The sequence below is a fragment of the Typopeltis vanoorti genome, chromosome 5, assembly GCF_054136105.1.
Source record: "Typopeltis vanoorti isolate ZY-2024b chromosome 5, IOZ_Tvanoo_1.0, whole genome shotgun sequence".
Lineage (NCBI taxonomy): Eukaryota > Metazoa > Arthropoda > Arachnida > Uropygi > Thelyphonidae > Typopeltis > Typopeltis vanoorti.
This window is the reverse complement of record NC_143553.1, coordinates 72,763,200-72,775,802: the sequence shown is the minus strand read 5'-3', so window position 1 is coordinate 72,775,802 and position 12,603 is coordinate 72,763,200. Positions and strand designations below refer to the sequence as shown.

Here is a 12,603-nt window from a genome sequence, read left to right as displayed (position 1 = left end):
CCAAGTTTGCTAATATCTGTATTTTATCTTCTTAAAAGTGCCCTCGTAGTTATTTGGAACACTTTATGGAGTTCCGTCTACCTTTAAATAGTGGGGGGGGGGGGGATGCTTTAAGATTTATTCATTTTATTTCGAATTTTGGTACATGTGCACGAAGCATGTCCACTTATAATACGCAGTGACATTTCATTTTTATTTTATTTTTTATTTATATTTTTATATCCATGTTAGCAGATAACCACGTGCGTTGAGTAGCTGTATTCCGTAATGAGAAATCGTTTTGCGATAACATTTATTTATTATATTTGGGCAGTATACTTTATCAATTTTAATAACTTCGAAAGCGTATGTGAGCAACTGTCGTGATTAATTTTTATCTAAAGAAATTACGTAAAATGGCAGGTAAGCAGAGATTTTAGAATGTAGAACGTTCATAACTTTTAAATTATTCTATACCTATGGCATCTAACGTTCATGTGCAACATTTCTGATGTTAATTTTATTACTAAATGAGAATATATATATATATATACACATACATACACACATATATATATATATATATATATACATACACACACACACACGCGCGCACGAACATTTCAAAAGATAGTTAAGAATTATTCACAATTAAAAAAAAAAAATTAAGCGTTCTTTTAGAATGTACGTTACGGAGAGTAGTAGAATATTTTTTCCTTCATTGTAAACATTTTGATATTTACGTTTAAAGCATTTAAGCTTAGTTAGTATAAGGCATCAAGATACGTGTGCGACTAACAGGCTTCTGCACTTCATGTATACTAATGCCAGGAGTATTAGGAACAAGAAGGAAGAATTTTTGCCCTTGGTTGGCTCTTCCTGGCCACAGGTTATTGGCATTAGTGAGACATGTCTGACAGAAGATGATATAGCTAGTGGGATAGAATGTGAAGGGTATAGTGTGTTTAGGAAGGACAGAGAGAAAAGAATGGGGGCGGGGGAGTGTTATTGATGATAGCTGATGAACTACAGCCAAGGAGAATTGAAGTTGAACTGCAGGATAGTGAACTTCAGAACACACGCAATTTACAGACAAAAAATACTAGTTTTGGTGTGTTGGAGGTGGGCAGTAGATGGCATTGATGGAGATGATTGTAGTAGAGGTTAGGTGTAGAGACAGTTGTAGGTGTCCTCCCGCGATGAGTCTTCGGACTCCTTGGAGGTATCAGGAATAATAATAATAGTGAAGAGAGCACATTTGAGGTTATTTGGTGTGAGATTAAGACTAGTGGAATAAAATATACAGTTGGGTGCTGCTATAGCAGGTGATGGAATAGATGGTGGAGATAGTATGCATAGACAAATAGATGCAATGAGTGGAAGGAAGGTAATTATTATGGGGGATTTCAACTATGGTAACATTGATTGGAAGGAGGAGAGGACATATGGGAGGAAGGAATTGGATTTTATGCAGTTATTAAGGGATAACTACTTGAGACAGCATGTAATGGAATATACTAGGTGTTCGAGAGTGCCTGACCTAGTAATTGCATCTGAGAATTTGACTGTAATGAATATGACCATGTTGCCACCAATTGGCAAGAGTGAGCATAGTGTCTTGACCTGGAAAGTGGCTAAATATGTGGAATTTTCAATTAAGAAATGGTACATGTGGAATTACCGGGCTGATAAGTATAACAAGCTTAGGAAATTGCTTGGTTCAGTGCCATGGTATGTACAACTGCAAGGGCTGGAGGTTAATAGTGCATGGGAAGCGGTAAAGGAGCGTTTGAAGGAGGTAATGGCTGACTGTATATACCTAGAGTCTGGATAGTAAATCAAGTAGGGGTTAAATGGATGAATAACAACATTAAGCTTGAGCTGCAAAAAAAGAAACAACTGTGGAGGGAATTTAAAGAGAAAGGTGACCTGCAGGCCCATGAACAGTATAAAGTACAGGCCAGAAAGGTAATGAGTGTGGTAAGGAAAGCAAAAGCGGGTTATGAAAGGAAATTAGCCATGCAGGCTAAAGAGAATCCCAAACTCGATATGCTGCAAGTAAAAGAAAAAATGTATACAGCACAATGATTTTAAGGAATGCTGATGGTAGGGAGGTAACTGAATCAGTTGATATCGTGGAATTACTGAGCAAGCACTTTGCAAGAGTATATCATCCAGGTGGTGATATTGCAGGAATGAAGGAACCAATAGATTATACGGGAATTGAGGTGAATGAAATGGAGATGAATAGTATATTACAAAACCTTAATGTGAATATATCTGTGGGATTGGATGGTATACCAGCTCGGGTCTTACGTGAAGCAGCTAAAGAATTGTCAGTGCCCTTGACCATTTTGTTTAATTTGAGTCTCGGGGTCTGGGTTAGTCCCGAGGGGGTGGAAAGAGGGGAAAATAGTTCCACTGCATAAAGGAGGTTCCAAGACTGCTGTTGCAAATTACTGACCGATCAGCATATCAGGAGTCATTGTCAAGGTTTTGGAGAAAGTAGTCAAGAGAAAAATACAGGAATGGATAGATGAAAATGGGGGACAACATGGTTTTGTGAAGGGTAGATCATGCCTCACTAACTTGCTTACGTTTTATAACACAGTGACGTCTGAACTAGATAAAGGTAATGGGTATACAGTGATACTGCTAGACCTTGACAGGATACTACATGGAATTGTAGTCAGTAAACTGCTGCATATGGGGATGGATATAGGGTTGGTGAGATGGATAGGAAGGCGGTTGATGGAGAGATATCAGAGAGTAGTTTATTCAAGGGTAGAGTCCAAAAGATGGCCTGTGACTAGTGGTGTGCCACGGGTTTCTGTTCTTCGACCACTACTATTTAATTTGTTCATTAACGATATAGGAAAGGATCTGAGAGGAACTGTTCATTTGTTTGCTGATGATGCAAAGTTGGGTAGAGCAATAGTGAATGCATATGATGTCAAAATCTTGCAGGATAATTTCGATAGATTGGAGGACTGGGCTAAGGAGAATGGATGTCAATTTAATGTGGCAAAGTGTAAGGTCATGCATTTTGGGGTGAAAAGATTAGCAGCAGTATACCACATTGGTGGAACTGTACTCCAGGAGATTGATGAGCCCAGGGATTTGGGAGTGTTGGTGGATAGGGAGTTGAAGTTTAGGGTACACATTGCAAAAATGGCTAAATCAGCTCATCAAATCACTTGGTTACTGAAGAATACTTTGATGAGCAGAGACAAGCAAGTTATTGTTCCTCTGTATCGAGCCTTGATAAGACCCCATCTATACTCCTGTGCCCAGATCTGGGCACCAGGGTTTCTTCTTGATGGGGAGGAGGTGGAGAGGATCCAGAGGCTAGTGACCAAGATGATAGTAGGTCTATGGAATGAACCTTATGAGAACAGGTTGAAGATTTGTGGGTTGCAGAAATTGGTTGATAGGTGGAAAAGGGGTGATATGATTGAGACATTCAAATTACTGAAGGGTTTCTATAAGATTACTTAAGAGGATATTTTTCAGAACAGGACTGGTGGTGGGAGGACTAGGGGCCATCCATAGAAACTGGGCAAGAGTGTGGTTAGCAAGGGTGTTAGAACTAAGTTTTTTACTTGGAGAGTGGTGAATGAGTGGAATAAGTTTGCCAGAGTCTGTTGTGGGTGCCATGACTGTGAATGAGTTCAGGGCAAAGTATGATACTGTGTGGATATTGAGTAGTTGTTTAGGGCCTCCCTCAATGAGTCTAATGGCTCCTTGGAGTTGCCCGTAATAATAATACACTAATGACATATATTTGCACCTCTCCAACCAAAAAATATCCACTACTTTCCAACCAAAAGATTATAGTTCAAATTGATGAAAGTTTTTTTTCACTTGGCTCTGCTACCAATTATATATTTGGTTTAATTCTTTATCCAGGTGTAAGCAAAGTTTGCACCTGAGGTATTTTCAGGACTGGGCAACTTGTGGCAACAGCAACTGGTATATGGAAATATGACTTCTCCATTACTTCCACCTTAGTATCACCATCTCTGGGTCTAGCTCCCACTGATGAGATCTCAATAAGGTTTGAAACCGTTTAAGTAGTGACCTTTCCCATAATGCTATGCATTAAGGGAAGGTTAAGGGAATTATACATTTCTGCAAGGAGATGTGCTTTGCATTATGGGATACTAAGGCAAGTGAGGAGAAGTTATACCACCTTTGCCACGAATTGCCCCAGTCCTAAAATTACTTCAGGTGCAAACTATTTACTTACACTTGGATAAAGGATTAAACCAAATATATAATTTGGTTCGAATCAACCAATTTGGCATGGATGTTTGTAAAGGCTTGCTCCAGATGAGCTTGTATATCTCCTTGAGCTTATGAGCTGTTTTTTTTTTTTTTTAATTTTATTAATTTATTTATTTTAATATATATATATATATATATATATATATGTGTGTGTATGGGCATTGCATATTACAGTGTATACCTTCTGGGATGAGTCACTTGATTCCATAGTGGTCAAATGTTAATAATAATAGTCAGTGGCACACTCAGGATTTAATCTTGGGGGGGGGGACGAGTTGAGTAGTTGAGTTGAGAATACACACTACGCATTGCATACGAGCTATGACTGAGCATCTGCAGTGATCGCCAATATGTGATACCTGTGATCTCCTCTGGCCTGGCTTGGGCAAACAAAGTATTGCCCGAGCACTACTTCGTTCGCCTTGCGTTCACAGCGGCCAGGATTCCCGAGTTCTATAGAGTATTTCCACCTTATGTGACTGCTAATTCATAAGTAGCATAGAAATAGAAGACATGACACGATATAAATTTAAAAAAAATCATAATTTTAATTAGGAAAAGATTTTTGGAAATTTTTCTAGTGTTTTTTTTTTTCCTTTTTTTTTTGGGGGGGGGGCAAAGCCCCCCCTCCCTGGGTGCGCCAATGATAACAGTAAACTGTGTGGGTGATGGGTTATATGAAGTACACTGTCCTGCTGTGATGCATCCTTGGAAGTGTTACCTATTAATAATAATTATAATTTTCCTGAAATATACTCTCATGTTGTATAACTTAATCATGCTATAACAGTACTGCATGATTAAGTTATATTATATTATTACTAATCTATCATCAGTTTTCCTCTAAATTAATATCACTTTTCAGTATTCTGGTATTGTCATTTCTTATATTTCTGTCTTCTAGAGCACTTCTGACTGAATCAGTTCATCTTGATCTTCCTCTGTGTCCTTTCCTGCTATTTGTTATGCTTTTGACATGCTTTCTTCTTTTTCAAAACTGCCTCTTTAACTTCTAGCATCCAACATGGAGTTCTGATTTCTCTATCCTCACAAACAACTTCAACACATACCTACCTCCATAACTGAATCAATTAATATTTTCTTCAGAGTTTTCCACTGAGATTCCAAGTTTTGGATTTTGTTATCAAATTTCTTTTCTCATTTCTTAAATAATATTCTATAGTTGAATCTAGAATTCACTTACAAAAGCTGCTCAACTTGATTATTTTTTTTAATGTGATATTTATTTTTAAATATTTTGAAACCACTCATTCAGCTAGCTACCTTCACCTGTTCTCCTGAGGATTATCTTCATCCTCTTGCACATCCTCTAGTGTATGAAGTTCCTTGTGCTTGCAGTTTAGCATACTTTGAACAGACTTGTAGATTTGTTAACCTTGAAGAACACAAAAATTACATCTGCAGTCATGTGTATGGCAAGTCACTACTTCTAAACATTCTATGGATATTGCTTTGCACAGAATTAAATAGAAGCAGACAAGAATTTGATATTGGTCTGAAAGACTATTTCTAGCATCAGCTATGAGGCACTTTTCCAACCTCATCAAATATGGCTTCATTAATTTACCGATGATTTGGGATTCAGTCATTCTGAAATCAAATATAGCTTGACTTCTCTGAATAAACTTTATGGTTAACTGGCAGGGTGCCTTTAGAGCTGCTTTTCAGACAATTTGAATTGTTTTTACAACTATATATTGAGTGCTGTTTCTTGTCCCAGCTGGAATTGTACTCTGACAGTGTTGGATAGAAAATTAGTGAAATATAAGCATGTTTAATAAATTAATTATATATCTTTTCCATTTAGTATTGTTTATTAATAGCATTGCTTCATGGTATAAACATCAATACCTAAGTCTTTCTATACTTCCTCTGGTTTTTCCACAACTTGCTTCTTATTCTCCTCACTTCCTGCTCTGATTCTTATCTAAACTCACTTTTTCTTTCCTTAATACATTTTCTTTTCTGCTCTGGCAGTCATCCAACTGTCCAACAGCAGATCTATTCAAATACATCTCCATCTCTTTGAAACTATTCAAACTTCCCTTTACATTAAACAACAAAAAACACAATTACATGATAACCGCAGTAATAAACAGTAATAAACTTTAAGTACAAATATGTTAATATTTGTACTTAAAGATTGCAAATTACATGCCTTTTGTCTTGTAGCCCAACCAGCCATTATTATTATTATTATCCAAGACCCCATGGAGTCAAAGACTCATCTAGGAGGTCCTTTTATCATACACACAGCTCATCATACCGTGCTTTAAATACACTCAAATTCTCTGCAGACACCACACAGGCAAGGCATTCCAATCATTCACAACTCTGCATGAAAAAAAACCTGCTTCTCACTCCCCTACTCACACCGTCTTTATACAGTTTCCAGGAATGACCTCTGGTTCTCCCCTGATCTCCCACTATTTTCTGTAGAACCTCTCCAGCATTGATTCTATAACAACCTCTTAATAACTTGTAGGTCTTTATCATACCCCCCCCCCTCCTCTTCCTCCTGTCCACCAGACTCTGAAAGTTGCATCTTCTCAATCTTTCCTCATACTCGACATTCCAGGGATTAGAAACTACCTTAGTCAATCGCCTCTGGACCCTTTCCAACATCTCTTCATCCTTCTGAAAACCAGGTGACCTAATCTGGGCACATTAGTCCATGTGTGACCTAATCAATGCCCTATATAATGGAACAAGAATCTCCCTACTTCTTCAAGTCAGTGTCCTCTGCATCATTCCCGGAAGCCTTTGTGTTGTCTTCACAATTTTGGCTATGAGTCCCCTAAATTATAGATCCTTATCCACTATAACCCCCAGATCTCTTATTTCCTCTACCTCCGACAATATATCCTCACCAAACATAAATTATGCATTTAAAACCATACATTTTGCAACATTGAGCCCACATCTCCATTCCGATGCAATCACTCGATTTATTCAAGTCTTCTTGTAAGGCCACAACATCTTCTCTACTCTTCATGGTTCGTCCCAACTTTGCGTCATTTGCAAACAACTGAAGATCTCCATCCACATCTTCACTAATATCATTAATATACAAGTTAAACAGCAGTGGCCCTAAAACAGACCCCTGAGGCACACCACTAGTAACTTTCCTTTTCCTGGATTTTGCTCCCCCATACACAACTTGTTGATACCTATCAGATAGCCAGTCTCCAATATCCAATGCACCAATCTAATATCCAACCCCATCCACTCTAGTTTGACTATCAACTTATCATGCAGTAATCTATCAAAGCCTTCGTGAAATCTAAGTATATTACTGTGTATCCTTCTCCTCTGTCCATGGAAGCCATCACCTTACTGTAATAAGTAAGTAGATTACTAAAACATGACCTCCCTTCTGTTGTAGTTAAGTTGTTGGAAAAGCTAGTTCTCACAAGCTTTTCCAACAACTTAACTACAACATCTGACACACAGATAGGCCTATAGTTTGATGCTTGAGTTCTATCACCTCCTTTATGAGGTGGCACAATCTTGCCCTCCTTCCACTCCTTAGGAACTTGACCCAGTGCAAGACTTGTATTAAAAAAAAATGTCAAGGCTGGCATCAACTCCCTGGCACATTCCTTCAGAATTCGTGGTGATATATTATCAAGTCCAACAGCCTTATTTACATCTAGTTTGCTCAACTCCCCATACTCTTGCTCACTTACAGTCAGTCTCTCTTCCCCATCATCAACTGCTCTCAATCTCTCCATGAAGTCACATTCACAAGATTGAATGGCCTTTATGAACTGCTCATTAAGTAACTCCACCACACCTTCTGCAACAGCTGTCTTTATACCATTTTCTACAATCAATGTCTCCCTTCCATAATCATTCTTTCTTTTGCTGGCTACATATCAAAAGAACTCCTTAGGATTCTTTTTGGCTTCATTAGCTAACTGCTGTTCATACCTCTCTTTAGTTACTCTCACCAACTAAGTCACCCACCTTGCCCGGTCTTTGTAGTCCTCATGGAATTGGTTATTTTCACTTCTCTTATGCTACCTCCATGATGCCCTTTTTCTCTGTATCGTATGCTTAATCTCTTTATTCATCCAGAAAACACCTACCTTATTTAATCTTCTCACCCTTGGAATACATTTAGACATTGCATCTACTAAATAGTTTTTGAAAATCCCCCAAGCTGCATTGATCTCTTTTCCAGTCCTATTCCATGCTACACCTGCAAACTGTATGAACTCTTCATAATCACCCCCCCCCCCTTGTAGTTCCACATATACCCTTTTCTAACAGAGGGCTCGCACCTTGCAACTACCCAGTTAATCACCTCATGGTCACTCTTTCCAATTGGTGAGTGATTTGACACTTAATTTATAATTACGTCCTCTGATGAGATGACCAAATCCAAGACTCCTCAATCCTCGTGTGCCCTCTGTTACATACTGTCTGAGGTAGTTATCCTTCAAAAACTCAAGAGACTCCTTTTCTTTACTTCCAGTTGCTATCTCATCATTCCAGTCTATATTGCCATAATTAAAATTGCCCATAATGATCACTCTTTTCTTATTCGTTTGGCTAATTTGATTATACATTTCATAATCACTACCATACACATTTTCTGGTCTATAACAACATCCAACCAAGTATTTCATTACATTTTCACACCATACTGCCTCAAAACCACTGGCACTATTTCTCTCTTGCATCTCTACTTTGTATGGACATAACTCTTTCTCTATCATCAATAGCACTCCTCCTCCCTTTTTACCCCTTCTATCCTCGTGAAACACATCATACCCTTCCATCTCTATTCCTGTCAGGATGTCGTCCTCATCTAACCATGTCTCACTTATTCCAACAATTTTTGGGTGAACAGACTCAATTAGTGCAATCATTTCATCTGCCTTGTTTCTTACAGTATTTGTATACAAACACAACAGCTCATTCCCAGATCTAAAGCTAGTTCCACTGATACTACTCATTCGATTTGATCTCTCCATGCGTGACAGGGGCCATTTCCCCTTTCTGTTTATTCATTTTAAAACCCTCTTCAATTCTGTTTCCTCTTGATCCCAGGTCATCCCATTCCTTTTCTTTCCTACACATGCTCTCACATCCTCTTGGAGCATCCAACTTTCTCACACTGTGTACCGCTGTCCACCCTGAGCCTCCCCATTTCCTTGTTCATCGTGCACACCCATTCTCTCATTTTCCATACTCATGCCACTTATGTCCTCATTCATAATCACCTGTTCAATCTCTCCTGTCATACTCTCCTGCTCTTCCACATCACTTCCCACTTGATCTGATTCATTCTCTGTACTCACTTCTCTACCTTCCAGCAACAGTCTCTCCAAGCGACTCACACCATAACCACTCCAATGCAGTCCATCACTCCCATACAGTTCACTTCATCCTTCAACCTCATTTCACACATTATCAAATTGTACTCCCCTCTCCTCACACATTTCAGCCAACATACCTCAGCCAACTTCATCTCACCACAGTCATACCTAGGCAACAAGCTTACTACCCTTCCTGTCACACTATTCTCTTTTATCCGTCTAAGCAGCCTCCTGATATCCATTCTGACATGCTCTTTGTCTTCTATCAAGTCATTCGTACCTATTAGAACTATCAACTCCTTTGCTCGCTCCCTCCTCATATCCAATGCCTCAATCACTCTACTCATTTTACCGCCTGGAAAACATACCCTATGCTATTCATTATCTCTGCTCTCCTCTTTATTCTTGTCATACCTAGGCAACATACTAATCACTTTTTCAGTTATTAATTATTTTTCACCTGCTGTAATAAATTTCTCATATCAGTTTCATATTCTTAGAAAGACCTTCAAGTCATTTATGCCCACAGCTATTAATTCATATGCCCATCCATTTCTTTCATGTGAAGTTTGGGTTATTTATTTTGTTTAGCCACTGGGAAAACAAAGGAATGCATTTTTTTTTTTGCAAATATTTATGCACTATATACAACTCTCTCTGATCCAGTGCATTTTAATGATTAGGCTGCACACCTTCTTACTTCTTTTATATATGGGAAATATGACTTCTGCATTAATTAAAATTTCGTATCCTCCTGAATCTAGCCCTCACTGATCAGATCTCAATAAAGGCTGAAATCAGTCTTGGTAGTGACCCTTCCTTTAATGTATACAAATTTATTTAGACATCTGAAAGGAAGTGTGCTTTGTATTATGGGATATTGAGGTGATTGCTGTGAAGTCAACTGCTTCTACATATAAGTAGCCTAGTAGCGAAGATACTTTACTTGCAAACTCTGTTTGTGTATGCTGGATTAAACAAGGATTAATTTCTTAAAATTTAATTTACTGCACACTCCTAATGATTGACTCCTCATACAATCATCCTTTAATACATTCTTCACCTTACCAACATTGTCTTCTCATTTATGCCTGTCAGTCACTTCTTTAACCTCCTTACCAGCCGAGGGGGATGAAATAGTGAGACCAAATTGCACTTCTTATCCATGTTATTCAATAAGTGTTATAGAATCATATCCAGATTTAGTTGGACGTCTATAGATGTCATGACCAATTGGGGTGTTAAACATTCAGTCTCATTCTCTATATCCTTCATTTTGCTTTTCATTCTAACTAATCCTTAATAATAATCGTAGTCTGATTTGCTCAATGTAGGGAAGTCATTTATTAGATATTGTTAATAGTTCAGCCTTGGGTTATTCCAACAGGTAAGGAAATCATTGCAGACAATCTTAAGAGCAGTGTCTTTCACTTCACTTTATTTCCATTACCTCATTGTTGTTCATTGTTTTTGTTTATTCTTTGTCATATTATTCTTTTTTTATTTATTTTATTTTATTTTTTCAAGTGCCACAGCTTGTCATCACATTTTCCACATGTTTGATACTTATTTTCTTTCAGTGTATACTTGCAGTTCTTTGTCATCCTTTGACTCATGCATTAGGCAATTTGCACAGCATGTTTACTGGGAAAATGGGTAACTTTTGAGCTGCTGGCTTTCCGGGTTTTATTTTTCAGAATTCTTGTTCTGCATTATTTTTGCAATCTCTTCTTTTGTATTGCTTTCCACCGATTGTTGAAATAATTGAAATCTCAAGTGTGACAAATGATAACTAACACTGGGTTTAATAGGTCATGATATTATTGATAGTTAAACCGATTAGAATTTGCCACATATGCTAGTAGCTTCTTCTGGGTTATGATGAACAAAAACATGCAATAAATAGTAAACACGAACCATTACCTAAATGGACCTGTTGTTTCATTTTGGGTATTTCCATGAATGCCAGTTGCAAAGTTTCCAGTGATGGCAATCTTGGGCTTTTCTTCTCCATTTGTTTCCTATCACTCTAGCTACAGAGGCTTCCCATGTAGTTGGAGTTCTACCAGATTTTTTCTTGGTTGATCTTGGATACCAATTGTGACACAGCCCACCTGTTGTTGTTGAGTCTTGCAATATGACCTGCCCACTGTGCATTGTTGTCATATATGGTTTTCACTACTTCTTTTACTCCAGTTAATTTTCTGATAGTTGTATTTATGATGTGGTCTTTTTTACTTATCCCTAAGATTCTTCTTTCTATAGCATGCTGAGTGGTTTGAAGATTTAGGTTTCTTTTTTATGGAGGCATAGGTTAAAGATGGGAGACACAGCTGTTGAACATGCTAGCTCTTATTTTGTTATTTAGCTTAGATCTGTGATTATGGATTTGATACAGTTGGAGGAGGTCCATGCAGCTCTTTTTCTTTTAGATATTTCTTCAGAAATCTTGTTGTCTATCTTTATTGTTTGACCAAGGTATGTGTAGGGTTCTACACTTTCTGTGGTGAAATTATTTCTTTGAATGGTGTGGGTTTGACAGTATTTATTTCTCATCCATTTGGTTTTGTCAGGATGAATTTTTAGTCCTATTTTATTACAGGCATCATGCACTTGAAGCATTGTTTTAAGTTGTGAAGGGTCTTGAGCTACTTAAAACATTTTGAGTATTATGTTATCTGCAAACATTAGTATTTGGAGCAGCTCTTCATTGATGTTTATGCCACCTTTTAAGTCAGTTTTGTTTAAAGTGCTTTCCAGAGTATATGTTAAGAGGTTTGGTGATATTACATCTTCTTGTTGCATACCTCGCTTTGTGGTGATAGTTATAGGATCATCAAATAAGGTTATTCGCATAGAGCTACCAATGTTAATTAGATTGATGTAGACTGGATTGATGCCTTGCTCTAGTAGTGCCTGCAAAACTGCGTTATGTTCTATGGTGTCAAAGGCTTTTTTTAAAATCGATAAATAGAAAGTGAAGAGGGAT

At 37.8% G+C, this 12,603-nt stretch overlaps 1 protein-coding gene across 1 annotated transcript in view; it reads left to right on the top strand.

Annotated features, from left to right (window-relative positions):
• Nucleotides 1-222: 222 nt before the first annotated feature.
• The window catches only part of LOC150106525 (putative protein-lysine deacylase ABHD14B), a 65,665-nt gene continuing 53,284 nt past the window's right edge, over nt 223-12,603 (top strand). The window contains exon 1 of the mRNA XM_090393172.1: nt 223-402. Within this exon, the coding sequence (XP_090249298.1) occupies nt 396-402 (7 nt within the window). The 5' untranslated portion in view covers nt 223-395. The remainder of the gene's footprint in view (nt 403-12,603) is intronic.